The 25000-nt window shown below is 46.0% G+C and overlaps 2 protein-coding genes across 11 annotated transcripts in view; one reads left to right on the top strand and one right to left on the bottom strand.

Annotated features, from left to right (window-relative positions):
• The window catches only part of CCDC27 (coiled-coil domain containing 27), a 29939-nt gene that overhangs the window by 2727 nt on the left and 2212 nt on the right, over positions 1-25000 (bottom strand). Inside the window, exons 1-8 of one of the 10 annotated variants that reach the window (XM_008167156.4) lie at positions 9205-9335; positions 8042-8211; positions 7144-7273; positions 5714-5842; positions 4990-5129; positions 4398-4559; positions 3538-3771; positions 542-758 (exon numbers count right to left, since the gene is read on the bottom strand). In XM_008167156.4, the coding sequence (XP_008165378.1) occupies positions 542-758; positions 3538-3771; positions 4398-4559; positions 4990-5129; positions 5714-5842; positions 7144-7273; positions 8042-8182 (1153 nt within the window). In that variant the 5' untranslated portion in view covers positions 8183-8211; positions 9205-9335. Of the gene's footprint in view, positions 1-541; positions 759-3537; positions 3772-4397; positions 4560-4989; positions 5133-5713; positions 5843-7143; positions 7274-8041; positions 8212-9204; positions 9336-25000 lie in introns of those variants that run through there. The other 9 variants (XM_005298438.5, XM_008167153.4, XM_065574936.1 and 6 more) reach the window with 9 other exon arrangements.
• Positions 9465-24524, top strand: LOC101938923 (uncharacterized). The gene is made up of 13 exons (XM_065574941.1): positions 9465-10368; positions 11136-11273; positions 11930-12113; positions 14576-14823; positions 15865-16039; positions 17094-17194; positions 18145-18231; positions 19620-19748; positions 20147-20269; positions 20377-20541; positions 22453-22620; positions 23266-23426; positions 24211-24524. The coding sequence occupies exons 1-13, from the start codon at positions 10305-10307 to the stop codon at positions 24274-24276; spliced, it is 1809 nt and encodes a 602-aa protein (XP_065431013.1). The 5' UTR covers positions 9465-10304; the 3' UTR covers positions 24277-24524.

Here is a 25000-nt window from a genome sequence, read left to right on the forward strand (position 1 = left end):
ACTTTATCGCATCACTGAATTGAAGTGTCCATTTCTTAATACCAGCCAAATTCATTTTGTGCAAGAGTCAAAAGACTTAGAAATGGTTTGATATGCAGAAGCTCCCTCCAGGCTAACGTCAGAAGCTGGACACGTCACAGAGGTGCTCTAGCTATACAGAGCTGATCCTCTGCTCTTGATTAGCACCGCATTGTTTAGCAGTCCAAACCTCACCAAGCACTTTTAAGTAGAATCTGCCCTGGTTGGTAATGGGCATCTTTACCAGGCAAGCTGTAAGGGAAAAGAATTCAAAAGCAGCTGTTGTTGGGAAGCTACCTTTAAAACTGCAGAGGGACTAGAAGCTGCAGCCTCTCAGTGAAGACCTAATGTAGATCCTTCCTAGACAGAGAACTGAGCCTCAATAATGACTTCCTCTTGCTCCCCATAACCAGCATACGAATTGTTCACAGAATAGGAGAAGAGTTTAGGATCTAGCCACTCAAATTTCAGATACTCTCTGGTCTTTAGCCCTTTTGTGTTCCCCGTATGCCAGTCCTGGTACCTGTGGCCATGTCATAGTCCGTCTTTGCTTTCTCCAGTTCTTTACAGAGTTCTTGGTTCATTTGCTGGAATTCTCTGAGCTTGATCAGGGATGCTTTCTCTTCCGCCTCTGCCTCATTCTCCTCCTCCTCTTCAGAAGCCACTTCAATTTCTGTACCACTGAGAAGCTCTTTTTCCATGTCCTCTTGTCTCAAGCCCTTTTGCTGCATTTCTGAATACTGTAAGGACAAAAGGACGGGAAGAATTTTGAAAGTTGAAGCAAAATGCAGCCTGAGGTAGAGACTGGCTTTAGTCATATAAGGCTCCATTTCTGGAGCTGAACGTTTGGAGGGACGGGAGTCTAGTTCTGGAGTTGCATTTAGGGCACCTCTCTAACCCTGAGCCAGAGACCTTGCAAATGGAATAATATAATGTATGGTGAAACATTGACACAGGCTTAAGAAAATGACTCAGTAACTGCTGTAGCTTAATTACTGGTTCCTTTTTAAACTCTTGAGTTCTAGTCCAAATGCAGGAAAACTGTGCTTCCTGTTCTTCTTTATCTATTGTGTCCAGCACTGGAGCATCTGGAGACCTCACAATGTCTAGATCGGGGTGGGCAAACTTTTTCGACCAAGGGCCACATCTGGGTGGGGAAATTTGTATGCGGGGCTGGGGCAGGGGGTTGGGATGCGGGAGGGAGTGTGGGGTGTGGGAGGAGTGCGGTGTGCAGGAACGGGCTCAGGGCAAGGGATTGGGGCAGAGGAGGGGTGCAAGGTGTAAGAGGGGGCTCAGGGAAGGGGGTTGGGGTGCAGGAGGGGGTTCAGGGCAGGGGTGCAGAAGTGGTGCGGGGTGCAGCAGGGGGCTCCGGGCAAGGGGTAGGGGTGCGGGGTGTACGAGGGGGCTCAGGGTAGGGAGTTGGGGTGCAAGAGGGGTGTGAGGTGCAGGCAGGTGGCTTAGGGCAGGGAGTTGGGGGGCAGGGTGCAGGCGGGGTTCAAGCTCTGGCCTGGCGCCGCTTACCTAAAGTGGCTCCGGGTTGGCAGCGGTGCACACCGGGGCCAGGGCAGGCTCCCTGCATGCCTGCCCTGGCCCCACGCCGCGCCGCTCCAGGAAGCGCTGTGGTCCCTGGAGGAGGGGGCGGGGCGGAGGGCTCCACGTGCGCTGCCCCTGCCGCGCCTCCAGGTAACTCCCACGAAGTTCCCATTGGCCGCGGTTCCCCGTTCCCAGCCAATGGAAGCTGCGGGGAGTGGTGCCTGGAGGCAAGGGCAACGCACAAAGCCCTCTGCCCCCCAACCCGGGGGCCGCAGGGAAGTGGTGCCAGCCACTTGAGAGCAGTGCGGGGCCTGCGGCTCCATGGGGGCAATCCCATGGGCTGGATCCAAAGCCCTGAGGGGCCAGATGCGGCCCGCAGGCCATAGTTTGCCCACCCCTGGTCTAGATATTAAAAAAAACATACAATCATGGGTCTCGTGCTCCTGGAGGCACAACCCATAATCCCATGCAGACCTGGAGCAAGATTTCTGGAAGTTCATTATTTGGTCCAAATGTAAACAGACACCAAATGCACTGACCGTGAACTTGACCCAAAGCCAGGTAATATCTCCAAGATACTACAAGGGAAGAAGATTCTGAATATTTGGTACTTTTACCCATGAGCATTTGAAATATGCTATATTGGAGCACCTTTTTGGATCTGTGTGATTTGTTTGTTTATAGGCCCCCTCGATGCAATTAGGAAGATAAATTTATTTTAGGATCTGTTCACACTGATCTCTTTAGCTTCTGTGGCTAGATAATTTCCCTGGTATCTTCACAGCAGTGGACCTGGGAAGGGGGATTAAATTATATGAATCTTGTTGTAGATGTACCTTCATTTACACTGATATAACTGAAAGCAGAATTTGGCCCAGAGATGTTAACCTAAGTTATTCCTTATAATGATGTTTCTAAATGCTTTAGTTTTCTGTTTACAATTTCCTATGTCTGCAAATCAGAGATCCAAAGGGGATGGGCGAGAGAGGGAAATCTAGAGCAGGGTTTCTTGCAACAAATTTCTTGGAGGCCTCAGAGTGTGGCCACCAAGTCTCTTGGTGGTGGCTGCTTTGACAATTTTTCCTAAAATACTTAATTAACTTTAGGAAAAACAAACACATATGCACATATACAAGTCCAATCAGTGTAATTTATTTTTGTAGGGGTGTTTTTGCAGACTCAGTAATAATAATAACATACAGTTGTGTCTATTCTTTACTGGACCTAAACAGAATAAAAACACAAATAAGGTGCTTTGCATGTTCCTGTCTTTGTTGTTGTTTATTTTGCTTTTTTAGTTGCAGGTATGTTTGTTTTTAGGCTTGCTAGCTAGTAAGTCCCCTTCTGTGAAAAGTGATATTTGTATGTTTGTTAATATCACTTTTTCACAACAGAGACTTGTTAGCTAGCTGGGAGGCAGTGAAAAGTGATATTAACAAACATGCACTATCACCTTTCACAGCAGACTTACTCAGCCTTGGCAAGCTGGGGGGACAAATTAAGCCTTGGATGGGGAGGTGAGTATGGAGGCAGTGGGGGCCGGGGGTGATAAGGGTGGGGTGTGAGTCTGAAGCCCAGCTGCCGGAGTCCGCCGCTGTGCAGCGAGAGCCCAATGCCCCACAGTCAGAGCCTGTGGCCAGAGCCTGCCGCCCGCCACACCAGGGCTGAAGCTGGAAGCCTAAGCCCCACCGCCCCCGGGAAGGTGGGGAACTCACACCGGCTGTCTGTTCCTCCGATGTTTGTGGTTCAAGAGGGGGGCAGGACCCAACCCTTCCTTGCTGCCGCCTCCCCCCGAATCACTGCCCAAGAGGTTGTGGCTGCAAGAAAAGCCCCTGGTGGTTGCATTTGAGAAATGCTGATCTAGAGGATGCAGTCACTAAAGGACACCTTTAGCAGCAGTGTGAAAAGCACACAATAGCAGAGACTCCTCTCAGTCTACTGTCAGTTTCTTTTGCCATATCTGAACTAGTGCAGATCCTCTTTCACCTCCTTTTCCAGTTGCCATAGTTCCTCCTGGTCTTTCATCAGGGACTCAGACAGGCTAGCAATCTTAGAGTCCAGAATTTTATCAGAGTAGCTTAGTTTTAATTTTAAGCATGCCACCTCCTCTCTCAAATCTTCTTTAGTGCCACTTTGTCCTAAGCCCTCCTGCACTGAGCTGCTTAGCCCAGGCATCTTTGTCTTGCTGTCGTCAGCTACAGGTTCGGAGGCTGCATCTTTCTGCAAGGGAAAATTTAGTATGAGGAAAACTACCTAGGAAGCTGCTTTCCACACTCCTAGCTTGCAGCACATAAAGGAAAGAGCTTGGTGCAGTAACCGCAAATACACCTCACCTGGTCAGTGAATTCTTAGTGCTAGGCCTCCACAATGGTTTTGGGGAAGCTGATAACGTGTTTAGAACATGATGCACAAATGAGCACTCTCAGCATTCCATTCTGCTTCACATTGCCTCCGACTGGCGCAGTCACATTCAGTAGCTTTATTATATCCCTTATGAGGATCATAAAGTGGGACTGCTGGAGGGGTCTCATTTGCATATAATTACCCAGAATGCTTTTCCCTCTCACTGTGCTACTTGTGAATTCAGGGCACAGGAGGGCCTTAAATTGCTTTTATTTTGAACCTCACTTCCTGAGTTTGGTTGTGTTTTTTGTGTGTGCCCCTGTTTGGGGAAATCCCCTATCTGCTTACATCATAGAATCATAGGTTCAGAAGGGACCACAAGGCTCATCATCATCAGCTTTTCCACTAGCGATGGCCACTGCTGATAGCCATTTTGTCTCTCACTATGAAGTCTATCTTAAATGCGTGCTTCATTTCATGCAGAGAAAACGAGTGCAAGTCACCTCCTCTGTGATGACACTTTCCCTCCTGAGCAGCTCCAGATGCTTCTTCAGATTCTCTATCTCCTCCCTAAGGATAGAGATTACATCATCCTTCCTTGCACATTCCGCTTCACATCTTGAAAGACGATTAATCTTTTCTCCCATCATCAACAAGCATCGTTCCTGGGAACAGAAACAGGCATAGTGTTCACTCAAACAATGCATCTGAGGTTTGATGGGATATTGGTGGGCAGGAAAAATACGGATGAGTGGATGATGTACTGTATTTCAATACCTGCCCATCTGTAGGGAATTTAATGGCATCTAGTCTAAGGGACTAGGACCCAGGACTCCTAGGTTCTCTTTCTTACTTTGACGTGGACTTACTGACATTCTCCTCTCTATGTGCTTTCCCTTCTTTCCTGCACTTCACGTTGTTTTGAAAAAGAACTTTGAGATCCTTTGATTAATCCATTTATCCAAATACAATTCTATTATTAACTTAATTTACATCACACCCTTAGAAAGTTAATTTTCTAGCTGGATCACTTTGCAATTAACTATGTGCATGGTCTATTCTTCTTTTTGAAGTATTATAGCAACATTTTCTTACCTTCTCACGGATTACATCAATGTACCATGGGATTTTACTCTCTATAGGTCCTCTTTGTTGTTCAGCAGGAACGATTCCTTCTGTGAAACTCTTCCATTTAGAGAGACCACTGAAACTTTTACTGAGTAGGAGCTGGCCAGCTGCTGGGGGGGTGAGGGGGATGTGAAATAGTGGAAAGAACATTTATCTAAATATCACCCAGAGACTGGAAAAACATATTTGTTCTGTCAAACTTATTTTTTCTGGCAACAAATCTCTATTACTAGCCTTAACTTTTTGGGTTCCACTTACTGTACCATTTAAAAAACTCCTCAGAAAAGATTATTTACCATATTGAATTAAAAACAGTGACCCAGCCTGCAATGGGTAGGCTTCAAAAGGGAGTTGTGTCTGTTTAAACTGCCTGCCGGCTTCAACAAAATCCTCCAACTTGTGGCTGGACTTGTATGTGCCCTGTGTCCTGCATATAACCTCACCTAGACTGGAACAGGGACCGTGAAGGACTATAGGCAGCACTTCTACCACACGGTGCAGGTTGCTCTATGGAATATATAGCTTGGAGACCATGTCATGCCACCAACGGGTTAAAAAGAGCAACCAAGGCATGCCCAGTGGTTTTTCCTATAGCAACATAATGCGCTGCCTTGCAAAAGCACCGATTTCACAGCGGATTTTCACCCTTCTGGGAAAACACACACGCATACAGTCATCCCCTTACCCTTACCTTTGGTGGCCGATTCTAATGGATATGTGTTCTGAAAGGCAGCATTCCACTCTTCAAAGTTGAGTTGGGAGGACAGACTGATGGTACTCAGATTAAAGGACAAATCAGGGCTGTGTGATAAAGTACTTTCTGTGTTGGAAAAAAAATCCTAGTTACTTCTAAGTGGTTTTTATTTTTTGTTTTTGGCAAGAAAAATATCTATTTGACGTATTCCAGATTCTCAGCACTCTGGCTTATACCTTCTGTCACAATAAAGGGTTAAAACTCTTACCAGTTTCAGAGAAGTGAAGAGAATGTGGGTTTTATGCAAAATAAGATGGACTGATTTAAATATTATACATTTATACTGAATTCCTAGTTCAGGTATGTGAGGAACCTATCACTTTTAATATCCAGGTAGATTTACCTGGTCATGGTAACACAAACTTATGATAGAATGAAAGGGGCTGAGATCTGAGTCACCTCGCCCTTCTGAATAAGGAAAAATCTGTCTTCAGTCACAGAGCAGTCTAAAAGGGACCACCAGAGCATCCAGAAACTAGTTCTGAAACTCCGTTCAGCATGAAACTGTCACAGCCCAGCATAAGCCCAAAGGTTCCTTACCCTGAAAAATGGGGCTGGTGTTCAGGACATAGGGAAAAACTCCTCTCGGTAGGACTACCCTACTCTGCGACTACCCCTTCAAGAGACATGTGGAGTTTACAGCCTAAACAGCCTGGGTGCAATCAAGAAGCACCCTGCCCCGCCTTGGGGCTATATATAAACAGGGAAAGGCAGCTGAGTGAGAGAGAAAGGAACCAGAAGTGGTATTGACCCACTCTTCCCATCGGTCACCAGCCTGACCTAGGCTAAGAGACTTTGTTTTCTGATTATATGCTTGGTTACGCTGACTCAAGCCTCGGAGGTAAGAGCCTTATAAACTTGGTTAAATTGTTCCTTCCCTGACCTGCTGTCTAAGGGAAAGGGAGACAGCTTGCCTGCCTCCTAGAACAATAGGAGAAGCTGGAACTCTGGATGGCTGGAGGTGGTCTGGAGGCCCTCAGAAGGCAGGATTTTTTTTTTGTTTGGGTGGTCTTGGCCTCCTCTTTCTTGGATCATGTACACTTGCCTTTGGGTTTTTCACTTGCTACCAGCTAGGCTTTTCTTTTTTAACTTTGTGGTAGCATTGAGGAAATGCTAAATAAATGATACTGTCGAAAGCCCCTACTAGCAAATACATACTAGTCAAGTGCAAGATCCGTGTTACATGTTAAAGTTGTGCTGAGGGAATCATCAGTACTCTGGCTTCCAGCAATTTGATGAATGGGGAAACAATTTGTAGGACTTAAACGGGAGTTCTGGGGAAATAAGGGCTATCGTGTGGGAGAAATAGCTTAATATATCACAGGAAAGAGTACTGGGGGTTTGCTGATCTCTCATGTGAGCCTTACCAAGATAGGATGTTGAAGTTGCTCTGTTACTAAATCTAGGACATCCAGGGCGCATTAGAAAAGATCTCTGTAATTCCTCCACCTGGGGCTCATACTCTGACGCAGAGACGCCAGCAGGTTTGATATCAGCCTGGCAAAGAGGAGAAAATTAGACCATTAACTGGATGTATCTTATTCAAAAAGTGCTTTTGAACTGTAGGTTGGCAGGAAGGTCGGTGTAAATCCATTCTGTGATGTGACAGCCAGCAATGATAGGTCAGGGCCTGATCTGCAAAGTGCTGAGTAGCCTCAGCGCCATTCTGTAGTTGGAGGGAATAGAGGGGGCTCAGCGTGTCACAGGAGGCACTGAGTTCACTGCAGGATCAGGCCCTCATGAAGAAAGCCTTCATCAAATGCTAAAATTCCTTTCTCCCACTTTCTTTCAGCTAAGATTTTTCAAGGGAGTTAAATGCCCAAATCCCATTGCAACTGTGTGCCTAACCCCTTTTGGAACTGCCAGCATTAATCCTGGGGGTGGGATTATGATTTTGCTGATAAACAAAGCATTGCAATTGCATAGGAGAGATGTAAATCCACTTCTTGCCATTATCTGCATATTACAGTTGGCCTTTGCTGCACTTGCCTTGAGAGGTCCCAGTCTTTTGTGGGTAAGCAAATGGCATATGATCGGCTCCTGTGGTGTGCAGAATCCATTCTACTTAATGGGATTTTCCTTTCTTTGGAGCTCAAACCTGAAAGAAGCTGCTACCCAAAATGCCAACCCGCAAGGTGCTAAGTACTTCTCAGAAGGTGTAAAGTGTTAGCAAGGCAGCCCCTTGTAACCCTTTGCTTCCCAAATCAAATCAAATCCCATTTTATCATGTCTAAAACGTGATTAAAATAGCAGCATATTAAATACTTGGTTCTCATAGTAGCGTCTGACTGCTTGAGCCGATTTACTCAGCGTGGATCTACCGCTGGGAAGTTTCCATACAGGTGTCTGTTGCCTTCGGCTGCTTAGTTCCTGGAGCTCACTGAAACCCTTTGTCATCAAGTTCATCTCTCTAATGGTGTTTCACCAATCTCAGCCTTTCATAAAATGGAGAGGGGGAGAATTAATGGAGCCTGCTGGGTTAAAAAGCCTCTAATTTTACAAATCACATTTCCTTATTTGTGTTCCTGATAAGTCTCAATCAGAGGTTTGCAAACTGTGGGGCCTGCCCCCCGTAGGGGAGGGGGGGCAGAAAGGAACTATCAGGGGGACACCAGCCCCATGTGGTTGAGGATCTGGGCTGTGGGGAGCAGGAGAGAGGAGGGCGGGCTGAGGGATTGGGGGGGAGCAGGGGGCTGGCCGGGGGGCAAGGATTGGGAGGGGCAGGGAGTGGAGGGGGCTGGGGCAGATGGCTAGGGGAACAGGAGGGAGGAGGGCTGGCTCAGGGTTTGGGGGAGCAGGGGGCAGGGATTGGGGGCGGGGCTGTGGGGGGGGTCTGTCTGGGGGCAGGGAGGAGCAGGGGGACTGGGGGGCAGGGAGTGGAGGGGGCTGGGGCAGATGGCTAGGGGAACAGGAGGGAGGAGGGCTGGCTCAGGGTTTGGGGGGAGCAGGGGGCAGGGATTGTGGGGGGGGGTCTGTCTGGGGGCGGGGAGAGCAGGGGGACTGGGGGGCAGGGAGTGGAGGGGGCTGGGGCAGATGGCTAGGGGAACAGGAGGGAGGAGGGCTGGCTCAGGGATTGGGGGAGCAGGGGGCAGGGATTGGGGGGCGGGGCTGGCGGGGGGGTCTGTCTGGGGGCGGGGAGGAGCAGGGGGACTGGGGGGCAGGGAGTGGAGGGGGCTGGGGCAGATGGCTAGGGGAGCAGGAGGGAGGAGGGCTGGCTCAGGGGTTTGGGGGAGCAGGGGGCAGGGATTGTGGGGGGGTCTGTCTGGGGGCGGGGAGGAGCAGGGGTACTGGGGGCAGGGAGTGGAGGGAGCAGGTGGCTAGGATTGGGGGGCGGGGCTTGCGGGGGGGGTCTGTCTAGGGGCGGGGCTTGCGGGGGAGGGCTGGGATTGGAGGCGGCTGGGAGGGGAGGAGCAGGGGGGGCTCCTCACCTGCCGCGGCCCCGGCCCCCCACGGTGGACTCTCCACCAGCCTCAGCCGAGGCGCTCGGCCTGCGGGAGCCTGACAAGCCCCGAGGCGGGACGGACAGGCGAGGTGGCCAATGAGCTGAGGGAACGGCGAGCAGCGGGCGGGGGAGGCGCCCGGCTTGTGGACGGCTGTTGCTAAGCAACCGGCTGAGAGCGTCGGGGGCGAAACCGGCCGCTGAGAGCGCCCGCGGCGGCAGCGCCCCTGGCGGCCAGCGCGGCAATGCAGGCGCCCTGCTCTGGCCCACCCCAGGCAGCCCCTGGGCTGCACCCGCGCGGGCTGGGGAGATGGAGGCGCGCCCCCCCCCCAGACCGGCCCGGAGCCCGGTTCCCCCCCCCCCCCTCGGGCAGAGAGAGGCGGGAACTGACCCTGGGTCTCCCACTGCAAGCGCCCCATCTCCCCCTCTTTCCGCTCAGCGCTGAGCCGCAGGGTTAGCCACCGCCCCGCAGGACACTGTACCCCCCGAGGCTAGGGGCGCCCCAGCCCTAACACCAGCGCAGGCGGAGGCCGGTCCCACGCCCGGGAGCAGCACCCGGGAACGCAGGGTGCCCAGAACCAGCGGCGCCTTCCTGCTCCGGAGCGGGACCCTTTGCTTTTAAAAAGCCAGACGCAAACAGGGGCGGCACGGGGGAGCTCGCCGGGGACAGCGCATGCGGAGGGCAGTAGATCGGTGCGTTTCGGATGCATCTCCTTTGACACCCCCATGCCCTTGCAAGCCACAAGGGCCGAGTCAGCTGGCCGCCCGCTGCAGACGGAGCCGATTCAGCACCCCAGCATGGGGACAGCTCTTTGCAGGGCTCTCCAGTCGGCCCGGCCTGGCTTTGAATGGGCAGCAGGACACAGCTCCTTGCTGCTTCGAATCAGAACCCTCGGGACAGTTTGAACGGAAACAGACCCTCCCTCCGCCAGCGCTCCAGGGCAGCCGCTGGCTCTGGGAGCTGCACTTTTCAGACCCCAGCAAGGGATGCTCTCTCCCACGGACTTAGAGGCTTGCTCCTGGCGATCTTCTAATTCCACCCGAAGCAGCGAGATGTGAGATTTAGACCAAGCAGAGATTTAACTGAAAATGCTGGACAAGTGGATCCTCCTCCTGTCATTATTAACAACCCACATTCGGAGCAAAACCCAGGGTGAGTTATTAATTAGCAGTAGACATTAAACATAAATTCTGAGCTACCACCCTGGATAACGTTCAGGGTCTGTAGTACTCGGAGTTAAATCCTAATCCGGGGTGAATCTAGAAGCCTAGAGTCAAAGGTATACTTGAAACATTCCTTAAAAATCTGTTCTATTTCAGCAATGATTGATGTTCGTGAATGCTAAATTAGATTTGGATGGTGGCATTTTACTACTAAGCTGTGGGAAAACTCCTGCTGAACTGCTAGATTTCCAGAATGCAAAAATCTTTGTCGAAAGACTGTTAAAATGTGTCCTCTGATAACACAGCCTTATATGAAGACTTCACACACACATGGGAAGTGCTGATCCATATGAAACACATGCAATTTGTTTTTCATCGGGAATCTAGATTTTGTTCAGTTTCAAATTACATTAATTTTTGCAAAGAAACAAAAAATATATTTTCTGGATTAACTCTATTTAAAAGAAAATTAAATTACCAATTTGTGCTGGAGATTCTGTTTCCAGACTTGGATCCGTGGGTCTCCCAAGCATTCTTGATTGGCCTCATCCAAAGCCCATGCAAGGCACTTGGAGTTTCTCCATTAATGTCAATGGATCAGGCCTTCTGGGACTTTTTGATTCTATCCGCTTTGCATACTATTGATGAGCAGGGGTGGGTTGGGGGAGGAGAAAGGTGGACTAAATGACCTCTTGAGGTCCCATCCAGCCCTGCATTTCTATGATTCTACGTGTTGTAAACAGTCTTTCTTTCCAGATCCATACAGGCAGGAATGCAATACAAGGGGAATCCAGTGTCACCCAAAGGCAATTTGTCAGCTGGATGAAGTGACAACCTATTTCTATTGCCAATGTCTGCCAGGATATGAGGGTGATGGCACTAATTACTGTCAAGGCAAGTGCCATCTTAAGCTAATTCTGACAGCATGTTTAGGGGACCTCCTTTCAGCAGGAAGAAGTGTGGATCAGGAGTCTGGACTCCGGGATTCTTTTCTCTGCTTTGCCAGTGACTCACCTTGAGCAAGTTACATGACCTCCATGTGCCTCAGTTGACTTCTCTATATACCGGTATAATAATGCCTATTTATCTCACAAGGGTCATATAGCAATTAACTAGAGCTTATTAGATGCATTGAGATCCTTCCATGGAAAGGACTAAAGATGCACTAAGTATTATCGTATTATTGCAGGTAAGCAAAGGGCTGTACTGTAAAACATAGACTAGGACAAGCCTTAGCAGCAAGGACAGACCAGTCCATGCCCAACCAAATATGAACAACTGCCCCCTATGGGCTACTTGTGCCTGGAGGGAGCTGCTTATGCTGCTATTGTAAAAGTGAAATTGGTCAGACCTTTGTGGAGCTTCCTGTGTGTATCATTTTCTGTGTCCAGAGAGCAGCAGCGGAACTACACAGGCAATATGGCTGAAATGGAGATTGACATCTTCTACCAGTACTGATTCACTTAGATAACCGTAATAAACAAGAGCAGGTGAATGCTTCTTGCCATGATTCTAAAGACAGACAAAGATCTTTGTTTATCCTTTTCTAGAGCCTGCTGTGAGCATCACTGTTTTCAATAACTCTGATTGTGATGGCTTTGGAGAGCAGGTTTGTCTTATCAAAGTAATGACTGGAAGAACAGTCACTTTCAGAGTCTCTATCGCTGGGAACCACCAGCCGTCTATGATAAAATGGTACAAATTCTACTCTGCCCAAGGACCCCAGTTCCACAGGTATGTTTAGAATAGTTCAGATTCCACACCATTAATGGATGTTACAAGCCTATAATATGTGTAATAGAATGCATCAGATAGTGCTTATTACAGGAAATTATCTATTTTTACAGGTGATGATGTCATTGTTAGGTATGCTGGGGACCAGTTTGGATAAAATTAAGAAACAATCACAGCAGTGTAGGGCTGGAAGGGACCTTGAGAGATGATTTAATCCAGCCCCTTGTACTGTGGCAGGACCAAGTAAACCTAGACCATCCCTGGCATAGGCGCTGACTCTGTGGGTGCTCTGGGGCTGGATTACCCATGGGGGGGGGGGGGGAAATGGTGGGTGCCAGTCCCCCATTAGCTCCCCCCAAACTCCCAGTGCCTCCTGCCCGCTGGCAAGCCCTGCAGATCAGCCCCTCCCACCTGCTGTGAACAGGTGTTTTGCAGAATGCAGGAGGTGAGGAGGGAGGACGCAGCACGCTTGGGGGAGTGGGCGGGAAGAGGTGGGGTGGAGGTGGACCAGGGGCGGGAAGAGGCAGGGCAGGGGTAGGGTCTTGGGGGAAGGGGTAGAGTGGGGGCGGAGCCTGGGACAGAGCCAGGGGTTGAGCATGCATGCGCGCAAACACACACACACCGGGCGCTTGGTAAAGTCGGCACCTGTGATCCCTGGCCAGGGTTTGTCTAACCTGTTATTAAAAATGATAGGGATTCCACAACCTCCCTTGGCAACCTATTTCAGATCTTAACTTATAGTTAATTCCATGCTCCAGACCATGGCTGAAGTAGCTGAGCAGGACTTCCAAAATCTTGGGTTGCAAATGACCCAAGGAATATAGTTTTCCTCGTTGAGCACTAGATAAAGACTTTTTTTTTTTTTTAAAGTGGGAAGGAAAACTGAATTGGTGAGTCCACTTGCACCTGGTTCATTTCAGAATTAGTGAGCTTCTGCTCTCCAACACCTTGAGTTCTTCTCCTCGTGGTCCACAGGTCAGAACAGAATTAGCAGCTTCCCTAAGAGGAAGGTTTCCACACACAAGCCTGGAAGCATTGCATGTATGTGGCAAATGGCATAATAATTAGGGGAACCCTCTGGAACGTATTTTTTGAGGGGAATGGCCTTATAAAATTTTGTTTCTTCCTCAGTCCCCGTTAGCTCTATCCCTGCTGTCACCCTGTTAGCTGGAGGCTGCAGTACTGCACTGTGGATTGCTTAACAAGCAGATTCAGGACACTAAGTTTAGCAATTTTTGTAACCACTTGCCTGAACCTTGGCAAAGCTTGAACTGGACTGCCTCTTGATAACACGGGGAAATTAACGCCTGCATAGAAGACCACCACAAAATCTACCAGCCCCTTAAATCCCCTATAAATTCTCCAAACGGGGCTTACGTGGGATTTAGATGGTGCCTAGGCCTTGGGTTGGCCCTCTGCATAGGAGAGAATTTCACCTGGAATTCTGATTGATTTTTAATCCCATTGCAATACCACTTTAGACACTAAAGGGCACTTGAGTGTTACTTAAATTGGTGCATGAAGTATTGTAGCCCTGTGGGTCCCAGGATATTAGAGACAGGCTGGATGAGGTAATAATAAAAGGTCCAATAAAAGATATTACCTCACCCACCTTGTCTCACTTAAATTGCTATCAGTCATTGGTGTGAGTAATTTATGTAGTGAGTGAGGCCAAGAACAGCTAGTACATAACAATCCTGTATTTGAAGTTCCTGCGTATAAGTTTAGAGATTTTTAAAGAGTGTTTATCTGCAGTCAATTTTTGAGTCTCAGTTATCATTTAGGGTGGCCAGCCATTTGTTCAGAGCACCATTACTGATCACTGTAGAAATGTGTTTGTGGGAGGACTTATTAACTAGTACACTTTTATATATACATGGCCAAGTCCCCAGCCATGGTGGAATAGGACTTTTTTGCATGTGGTGGTGAGGGAGAAACACACAGATAGCTTCATACCATCTTTACCCTCCAGTGACATTGGGAGAGGGGCAATTGGCCTCCAGCACAAGTTAGATAGTTAAGTTACATCAGTGAAGAACGTCCCCAAGAAGCCACGCTGCTGGCAAGGTTCACCAGAGCATGTTACACTTCTTCATTCCCCCATGTTCCTGATGTGGCCATAGCCTACCCCCCAGTTACACCTGGTCTGCCCTCTGGGTGGGGCAGGAGTAACTGTTGTCACATTGGCAAACAGAGTATTTCTCTACTATATAGTACAGAGGATTTAGCCCACTTGCATTCTATGTGAGTGGCTTCCATTGGTGTCAATGAGATGTGACAAACACTGAGGGTAGTATATGGCTTGGCAAAGATCTGGAAAAGACCAGTCACCATTTCTATTCCCCTCAGCCTGGGTAGAAGATAGTTGCCCTCAAATATAGAGTGTATCCAGTATTACACTGATCCTACAATTGACCTTAGCCAAAAAATCCCATTTGGTTACAAGGACTCTTTCTTTGCAGTTATCGAAGGAGATTGACACCAGCTGCTAACATGTCCCCAAAGATGACTCTGGCCAACAGCAGTCTGGCTCTGAAGCTGTTTTCCATTGATGAGGATGATTTTTACCCAAACATGTTCTGGGCTGAAATCCAAGCAAAAGCCTTACCTGATAAACAGGCGAAGATTGAAGCCTATGATTTCACAGACTTTCAGATGTTAAACCCTTCTCACTTGAGATACTTTTTCGTCCTAGAAAGAATGCCAATAGGTAAGAAATGGAAACTGCTCCCACTATTCACATTTAGACAATGTTGCCATGCTGTAAGGGTCAGTGTGGAAATTTTTGTCAAATAAGACAAAGCTGGTTGTAATCATTTTTGTAAAACCAGAATGGTGCTTTGCAGTAACCATTATATCTGTAAACATCCCCTTAAATGAGAATGGACTGGCCCATGGGCGTTCATCCATATCAGGACCCATTTTATCGGAAACAGCTGACCTGTACTAACACCAGCTGATAAATCATAAAGGGTGGCGGGCTCCTGAGCTAAGCCTTTTGTGTTTGGGATCACCAGCTGTCCTACATTTCATGAGACTTTCTTTTTTTAGTAAATGAACAGACTCTCTTTTCTTCTGTAATCACCTACAGAGGATGTCTGCAGGACTGTTTCTCACCTATAAAGAAATAGTAAACTGTACCTCTTTCTGTGAAGGTAGCACCCGATCTATAGGTATCCCCATTTATTCTGTTATATTCTTCATTCAATTTTGATTTTAGACTTTCATATCCAGCGAGACCTGATATTGGAGGGAGGAGTTGAAGTTTGATTTACATTTACAGCATGTGGCTTTGCTTTTATATTGCATTATATGATGTTAATTTCATGCTGCTTATTAATATGATTATATTCTAATTCTCTTTACAGCCCCCCTGAGTGTTGGTGCAAGGACACATTATAAAAAAAGTCGGCTTCCTCCATAACTCTCTGTTTAGATGCTTGTATGTTACTGATCATTAAAGATCAAAGTACAGCGGGCACACAAGGAATCTGCCAATGAACACTGACATAATACTGTCTCCAGGATCTTTGCATATCTTTATCTCCAACCTCATGGAGACATATATCACACTTTGACTGGAGCATAAATCCAAGACATTTCATTCAATGGACTGTTACTTTCCTTGAGGCATACTTGGCATGATGTATATGTTCGATTGCTTTTAGAACCAATGAAAGTTTGGGGTTTTTTAGGAGCCATCATTAATGTTTATTGATCTTGTTCTCTGGTTTTGTATTTGTCTTTTTAGAGCTTGGACAGTTTTTAGAAGGAGACACTATTACCATCCAGCTGCCCCAGTATCTTCAGGTGTCTCCCTCCAGCTTTGTAAAGTGGACCAAGGAGCCTTCGCTCATGACGCTGTTTGACACCAATGCTGTTGTGCTGGCCAACGGGACTGAGGGGATTGAGATCAAAGGAGTAAAGTATGATTGTAATCTGCTGTATTTTCAGCCTGTAAACTCCTGTTTCCTTCTCAGTGTCCAGGAGTAATGCATCTTCATAAGAATGACCATTCTGGGTCAGACCAATGGTCCATCTAGGCCCAGTATCCTGTTTTCCAACAGTGGCCCAGGCCAGATGCTTCAGAGGGAATGAACAGAACAGGGCAATCGGAGTGATCCATTCCAGTCCCAGCTTCTGGCAATCAGATGTTCAGGCACATCCAGAGCATGGGATTTCATCCCCGATCATCTTGGCGCATAGCCATTGATGGACCTATCCTCCCTGAACTTCTTTAATTCTCTTTTGAACCACCTATATTTTGGCCTTCAAAACATCCCCTGGCAAGGAGTTCCACAGGTTGACTGTGCATTGTGTGAAGAAGTACTTCCTTATGTTTGTTTTAATTTCATTGCATGACCCCTCGTTTGTGTGTTTATATGAAAGGATAAATAACACTACCTTATTCACTTTCTCCACACCATTCCTGATTTTATAACCTCTATCATATTCCCCCTGCCCCATATGCACACCAATAGGGGATTAGCATCCACAAGGAGCAGAGAATAAGGCAAATAGACTGATGGGATTATCATCACATAGTTGTGCTCTTAATACTTTGCTGTAAAAATATTATTTCTTCAGTGATTAGGAATAGAAACAGATCTAGAGAAGGAGAAGAAATAATAAGCAACTGTGAACTGAGTCTATAAGAAAAATAGCCATCAAGGGGTTCTGCAGCTGTCATAAAACAGAGTGGATCTCTGCATTTTAATCCCCTCATCTCCTATCACCTCTACTTCCCCTTTCCTTCTATTTCTTCCCTCTTGAGTACTCTCCCCCTTCTCTTCCTAAGCTACCCTCCAGTTGCCTGTGGGGAGACAAAATCAACAAAATGTCTGAGTTCTAATCTCCTTCCCTGCTCATCTAGAAACCTGTCCCCAGAGTGAAGTCTGAGTACTATAAAGCAACCTTCAGTAGAAAACCTGAGTGGGAAATCGAGGATTCTCATTTCCTTTCTGTTTTACCTTCTCTCAGGAATAGTGAATTTGGTTACATCCGAGCTCTTGTCTATGATTTCACCCCTGATGTTCCTGGAAGGGTTATGGTAGCCCAGAGGCTCTTCTTCATAAAGAAGGGTACTGAGTGTTTTTAAATTTATGGTGCATTATCCTTAGTATGCTTTCATCAGGATTTGACTTCCATGTCATCTCTACCTTTTTACTTTGATATTCAATGCCACCAAATCAGCCAATGCAATATTTAAAAAAATCATTAAAACATTCTATTAATATTAGCTTTGGTAAGACCGCTTTTTTATTTAAATTATTATTTTTATGCAAATATATATAGGCTACTTCTGCTTGACAGTGCCCTTTTAACATATGAGTGAAATTAACTGTTCACCAAAGCTTTTAGTGAATCAGGTTTTCCACATTTTTAAAAGGATGCTGAAACATTGGAGAGGGTGCAGAAAAAGAGTCACAAAAATAATTTAAAGGCTGGAGTAGATTCCTTACAATTAGAGATTTAAAAACATGATTTGTTTAGTTTTTCATCAAGAGGATTGAGAGGTGACTTCACTGCAGTATACCCATACCTTTACAAGAAAGAAATACTAGCTCTTTAACCTAGCAGAGAAAAGCATAAGAAAAGTCAATGGCTGGAAGTTAAGAGCATGATAAATTGACATTAGAAACAAGGGACAAATTTTTAACAGTGAGGGTGATTAACCATTGGCACAAACTACCAACAAAAGTGGTGAACTCTCTTAATGACTTTACCTCAAGACCGGATGCCTTTCTGGGAGATTTGCTTTAGACTTTTGTCAAGCACACGTTATTGGGCTCAATGCAAGTGTAACTGGGTAACATTCTATGGCCTGTGCTATAAAGAAATCAGTCTAGATGATCTAATCATCCCTTCCAGCCTTAAAATCTGAGTCTGTGAATGAACCAACACCCATCGCGTTTACTATAAAGGGCAACTATGTTTTTTTGACTTGAATAAAATGCAATGATTAAATGGATCAATTACTTTATTTTGGCCAGGCACCTGTTTGTATCACATGTGCATTTTTCCCTCCTAGATATTAGCAAAATGTGCAATGGAACTCGGAATGAAAAGAATTGCCACTGTAACCCGGGATTTGAGGGAAATGGCGTACACTGTATTGGTAAATATTCATGCACTTTGCTTCCTGGAGCATTTTCTCATAATGTAAGCATAACATAACATAGAAGATACTGAAGCGTTCGTGATCCTGCTGCAGCCATTCAATGCCTTATGATCAACATATATGCATGAAAAGGATTCCCATGTGAAACCAAAATGCTGCTTGCCTCATTGAAAAGAATAAAAGACGGGGGAGGAGGGCATCCATTTCAGAATGTTATAAAAATAACAGAATTCTTCAGTAATGACACTAAAATTGCACATTTTAATGATTTTGCTAGTGTTTTAAGCTGCTATTGTAAAAATAGTGTAGTCTTTCTAAAGGGATGCCTCAAGGTGAAGATCAGAATAAGATTAATCACTCATTAGATATAACAATGAGTTTTGTTAAAAACATCTTTATGCTGTGCCATGCAGCTTGTGAAGGAAATCCAAAGTTAATTCCAGAAAGGTTGGGTTTAATCAACATTCCCTTTCATGGCTGGCTTGAATTCAGTTTTATTGTGATTTTTAAGTGTCTGATATCCTTTTTTGCACCTGCAATGTTTGCATGACAGTGTAATAGCGAGATGCACTATGAGAAAGCACCTCTCTGTCATGCTGTTAATGGTAGTGGCTGAAGTTTTTAAAAGGACAAGACACATTTTGGTCCAATAATATCATTTTCAATCATATAACCTAAGATAGAAGAGTAATCAGGCCATGCTTCTGGGCATCTTCTGACTATTTGTGGAGGCGAAGCAAGATTTTTCCCTAATGTGCAGGTTTGCACTTTACAATAATGGCAAAAGAAAATGCCCAAGCATTGGTCACAGCATGCTAGACTTGGTAAACCAATGGCAGGGAGATGGGACGCTGGACAAGTAATCTGATGTGATGACTCTTCTGTGTTTGGTTGAGAGCAATTTGCAGGAATTCCATACAAGGACAGTTGGATATCTCTTTAGTGCCCACAAGAGAGCTGGTCACACGAGCAACAGACAGAATGGTCAGGGACCATTATTCAAGTTAATGAATAGTCGACTGCTGAGGCAGCATTAAAACGATGACAATCAAGTGAACACCCCCCCCCCCCCAATGTCTCCTGAACAGACACCAAGCCATGCGCTGCATTCTTTGATTGCTCAACAGACTGTTCCAGTGTCCTGCTGGGCCAGCGAAGACCCACCTTTGTGCACAGGATCAGCATTTGAGTGCACCATTCACATAACAGTGCAGCTGCAAATGTCAATTTGTGCACACAAATGTGGGTTTGTGTGGGCCTAGTGGGTTCACACACACTGTTGCAGGTGTGTATCCATTGTGCCCACAGTCGAAAACCGTGACTCGGTTATAATTAGTTAAATCTGCTGTTAAAACTTAGGCACATTCACTTCTTTCTGCTTGAAGATATAGATGAGTGTGTGGAAGGAATGCCCATGAAGTGCCTGCCCGAGGCTGAATGCATCAATAGATATGGATCGTACTTTTGTCGTTGCCCACACGGATTCGAAGGAGATGGCCTGTACAGCTGTGTAGGTAAAGGAAATGTGAGCTCTGAGACTTGAGGTGTTTTTTTTTTTTAACTGAGTTAGCTTGTCCCTAATACATTCTGAAGTCCATTTTTCAAAGGCTGTGGTTGTGATTTACAGGGACCAAAGCAAGGTGCAGAAATAGCTTCTTGATAGGCCAGAAAAGGACCAGGCAGTGAGCCCTATCAAGATGGCTTGGAATGATGGAGGCCTAGGGAAATCAAGTCCCATTCCTACCAGGGAGCCTTGGTCAAGATAGACTCAAAACAGTATCTGTGGTTGTTTCCCCATGTCGATGGTCCTGAGTAAAGATACTGTTGTGCTGCAGAAACCTGTAATTTACATGAATCCTGTATAACTAAATTTAAATGGAAAAAATAGTGTAGGTTTTTATCTCCATTCTAGATATAGATGAGTGTGCAGGAGGTATCCATAACTGTAATCCGGATGCTACTTGTCTGAATACTCTTGGCTCCTATTTCTGTGTGTGTCAGAGTGGGTTTATTGGTGACGGCATTCACTGTAAAGGTGAGGAAACGAGATTACCTGTTGGTTACTTACACGTGACTGGGAAGAAGTGAGGAGTGGATTTGTTTCTCATTCTGATGTTTTCATCTTTGTCCTCCTTATGGCAGCAAAAAGCATATGGTCCCCATGGTCACCGTGGTCTGTCTGTACTGTCACTTGTGGATACCAAAACCAGATGCGGATCCGTTTGTGCACCCATCCAGAGAGTGGGATGCGTTGTGAGGGACCTTCTGCTGATCTCAAGCTTTGTCCGAATCTAGAACCATGCCCAAGTGAGTCCAAACTCATTAATTTATCTTAGAGTATGTATATATCCACAGCTACATTCGTACAGATGCTGTATGATTTCTATTCCCTATGCAACGCTTGTCAGCTAAACTGTGCCAGTTTGGCGTGGGAAACAGAAATTGGGATGTCCTGCTCCAAAACAGGCTAAATAAGACTCTCATTTGCTCTCAGCAGCTCTGCTTCTTTTTAGCTCTCTATCCCCTAGAGCATGAGTCATCACAAAATGATGATCAGTTGTGTTGGTGTAACAGGATGGCCGATCCCAAGACCTTGTACAGGAATGTAGGACTCCTTGAGTTCCCCTAGGTGCAGCTCATAAAACCCTGTCTTAAGATTCAAGGTAATTACTATTAAGTCATACTGGCAGGTGGGTGTAGTAAACTCCAACCAGTGTATAAAGGGGTTCACGGGGTGTCTCTGGGCATCGGGGACTAGTACAGAGGAAGGAAGCCCGAAGAACATCTAAGCTTGGAAAGTTTAGATTGAGATTGTTATTGCTTTTGAATTTCCACTAAAGCCAAGCCCAGGAAGCAGGTGCTTGGATACTAACTCAGGAACTGCGTGCTATGTTGAGGATGGGGGTAGGGACTCAACCTGTTCAAAGCTGGTTTGCCATTCTCTCCAGCCGTGGAGCCATAAGAAGACAGGTTGTAACAGAAGCTATCTCACTGACAATCCCTTGTATTATATGCTTCTTTAGTTGACCACAAGTTAAAGAAATTCTTAGGGCTTGATCTGCTGATGACCTGCTCTTGTGTAAAGTGGGCATAAAATATTACCAAACGAGAATGGTAGCAGCAGTTTGCATTGGTGAATACAGCTACCTGAGGTTCAGGGAAACTGTGAACTGGGCCCTTAGTTGGCACCTGTAATGGGGTAAACTTATCATTGATGGCGCCCCCTGGTGCCTCAGGTCCAACTGAAATCTATAAACTAGTAACTCTTCCATCCCTCTAGGGCTCTACGGAAGTTCTCTTATAGGCCCTCTCTGGGGGCCTCCCCAACAGGATCCCAACTTGCTCCTGCACAGTTCCTCTTTTGCTGCTGCTTTGTCACAGAATCCCCCCACTGCCTCCTTTCCCCGGGGACGCTGGTAGCTTCCCTTAGGGATCTCTCTGCCCCGTGTGGGCCCTAGCTCAGGGCTTCCCCCACAGGAGCCTACCCTGCTTTGTGTGGGCCTTCCAGCCTGACTTCTTTGCTCCTCTCTCCCAGGCCTTCCCCCATAACCTTTTCACAGCAGGGGTCAGTAATTATCATTATTTATTTTCACATCACCATCAGGTGGGGGGGGGGGGGGCTAGTTGCTAGGTCACAGGCTGAAACTTAAAGGACCAGCCAGCCTGTGACAGCACCTATCAAATAACATTTCATCTCCTGCATTTGAAGGAAGAGCTCATGTTAATGGGGTAGAAGGTGGTCACAGGATAGCATGGGATTGTCACAATTTGTACTGTCACTTGGAGGAGCTTGCCCAAATGAGCTGTGCTGAGCCATGACACGTATCAACATGTGATCATCACGGTGATATTTTGGTATGTTTTAACAGTCTATCTCAGAGCACACCCAGTGGCCCCATTGCTTCTAGAACAATGGTCTCTCTACACCCCATTGCAGTATGTAAAGGTAAAAGCTGAGTTCAGCGCTACACTAAAAATATATCCATAAGGTAAAGCAGAGACATTTCTGCTGAGAGAGAGAGTGCTATTTATTCTGTGACCACATCCTTGTTCTAATGATTATTTTCCATTATCCTCAATGATGTGAAACCCTTTCAATGAATCTTGTCACATTCCATGAGGATACACTTCAACACAAATAGCTGCTAATAGTCTGAATCAATGTGGATCTGCCACCTTGCTCAGAGAGGTGAGAATGCTTCTGTTTCATTTCTCTAGTGAATGGCCAGTGGTCAGAATGGTCACCCTGGTCAATGTGTTCTGACACCTGTTCAGGAATCAAGAAAAGAATCCGGATTTGCAATAGCCCTGCTCCTTCCAGAGGAGGTTTGCCATGTGCTGGGTTAAAGGAGGAAGTCACGGTGTGCAACAACAACAAATGCCCAGGTACAGTAGTTATTTTGAATTCTGTAATATTTCACCAAAATATCAGACGCAGGTGAAACCTGAGGAAGAAATTTTTGTTGCATAAGTAATGTCAAAGGTGCTTCAGTACCAGATTGGAGTGTCCCCACATCTCTGCTCCCATTTCACCCTACCCTTCCTCCCACGCCTAACTGCTCCCTTTGTCTCCTCCTCCCATCAGTAGGTGTACATCTTCCTTATGCCTTGATGCTTAGAACAGCCATCTTTTCCTGCATATCAAATCTCCATTTCCTCCTTCAAGTCCCTCATTAAAACCCCTTCTCTGTGAAGACTTTAGTTCGTGTTCCCCTCACTGTTAAAGTTTCTGTAGCTTCTTGCATGTGAACTGCTGATCCATGTTTTTGTTCAAATTGGACTGTAAGTTCTTCAGGGCATGGTTACTGCGTTTTTCATGTTTTGTAAACTGTGATGTACCCTCCCAGTACTTTATGAATAACAATGATGCTGCCAGATGAAAAAGTGGCCAGTGGTTTGCATGAAAAGACCAGATTTGCAACAGCCCATCTGAAGTTATCTTTCCTGAACATAAATGCCTGAAATGTGTCGAAATTAAAAAGAAATGAAGTACATAAGCACTGGTCATGCTTGGTTTTTCCTTTGTCTTAGTTGATGGGATGTGGTCTCTGTGGGCATCCTGGACTCCCTGCCCCATCTCTTGCGGCCTAGGCGTGGTGAGCCGATCTCGACGATGCAATAATCCTGCCCCGGAGCATGGGGGAAAGAATTGCACTGGACATGGATATGAGGAAGGTTCTTGTGGATTTCCAGTAAGTCATAGATCTGTATGATAATTGATTTTAGAATATTCCTATCTGAAAGAAAATGGGGATCTATTATCACTGATGGTAGAACTTTAAGTAGGTTCAGAGGAGCATCCAGAGTTCAGATGCTTATTAAAATGGACAAAATGGGCTTGAATTGGAAAAATGGGAGAGTACCTCCAATGATCAATAGGAATGACGGGAGAAGTCCCCCCAAAAGGCTAAAGTCGTTCTGACAGTATCCTAGCAGCTCACTATCAACCTGATCCTGAGATACTCTTCTGTTGAAGCCAAAGGGAATTGTTGCTGTTCAGGATCGTTCAGAAAAAGGCCTTTTATAAGGGTGGGGGTTTTTTTTTTTTTTTTTTTTGGAACAGTCAAGTCTTAATATAAGCAAACAAGATAATGAAATTTCTAGAATTCTGCGTTATAACACATTTCAGGAGAACTCTATGCATGTTATATATTTTTTCTGTTTATTTAACCTCACGTTTTTAAAAAATGACTGGTTAACATCTAATTTTTACTTCAGTCACTCATAAAGGGCAGAATTACTCACACTACGGATCTTGGTTGCCTACACTATGCTTGTTTTGCTAGTGGAAATTGCATTGATGTCAATTAAAGTTTCAGATGTAGACATTTCAAGATGACCAACTGCACATATTAAAGGAGAATGTGATCTGATAATGTTTTCCTTCTAAATGTTTCTTTCACAGCATGCTAAGAATACTGCATTAGAAATTCAATCCTCGCCACACAGTCGGTCTTTTATCTGTTTTATTTGCAGGAGGACTTTTGCAAATACCTGAAGCGACCATCGGAATCCATTATACCAGGGAAACTGATCCAGTAATCAGTCTAAGGAAGTTAATGTGCTGAAAAACTGTTGAAATTCACTGGCCTCTAACTCACTTACATGCCTTTGAAAAGCCCAGCTATACTGAAAAGTTCCAAAAGAAACCTGCCTCAATAGAAAACGTATAGTCCTGATACTTACTGGAAAACACACATTATTGGTGTTGGAACCAGTGCAGTGTACTGAATGCTAAGGCCTATGTTGTTCATGACTTTCGTAGAGAAGAATAAAAGCCAGGCACAAAATGAAGACTTAGATCTTTTTTTGCTGCAAGATAGAGGGGGACTTGTACTGTGCCTTTGAGTAAGAAAGTGAGCCTCAGTAAGCAAAAACTGAAGACAAGGATGGGGAAAGGATGCCAGGGTTCAAGACAGACACAGAAACCAAAAGCATCCTTTTGAGGAGTGGGACATAGAGCACTGTACTGTGTGAATTTACAGATATGATAAAACGCCCGTGTCACTAACACTGTGTTTATGGCACTGCTTCATGGGCAGGGATGGTTTCCCTAGCCCCTGTTTGCTAGAAGCTGGGAATGGGCAGCAGGGGATGGATCACGTGATGATCACCCGTTCTGTTCATTCCCTCTAGGGCACCTGGCATTGGCCACTGTCGGAAGACAGGATACTGGGCTAGATGGACTTTTGGTCTGACGTAGTATGGCTGTTCTGATGTTCATTTACTTTTTGTGGGTGATTCATCTGGCACTATCCCTCCCTCG

This window comes from Chrysemys picta, chromosome 21 (genome assembly GCF_011386835.1).
Source record: "Chrysemys picta bellii isolate R12L10 chromosome 21, ASM1138683v2, whole genome shotgun sequence".
NCBI classification, from domain to species: Eukaryota; Metazoa; Chordata; order Testudines; family Emydidae; genus Chrysemys; species Chrysemys picta.

Excerpts from the sequence above, each read along its gene's own strand:
- LOC101938923 (XM_065574941.1), top strand. The coding sequence starts at position 10,305 with ATGCTGGACAAGTGGATCCTCCTCCTGTCATTATTAACAACCCACATT. Across the intron at positions 17,195-18,144 it reads GCTCTTCTTCATAAAGAAGG|ATATTAGCAAAATGTGCAAT; the intron begins GTACTGAGTGTT and ends TTTCCCTCCTAG. Across the intron at positions 19,749-20,146 it reads TGGCCTGTACAGCTGTGTAG|ATATAGATGAGTGTGCAGGA; the intron begins GTAAAGGAAATG and ends TCTCCATTCTAG.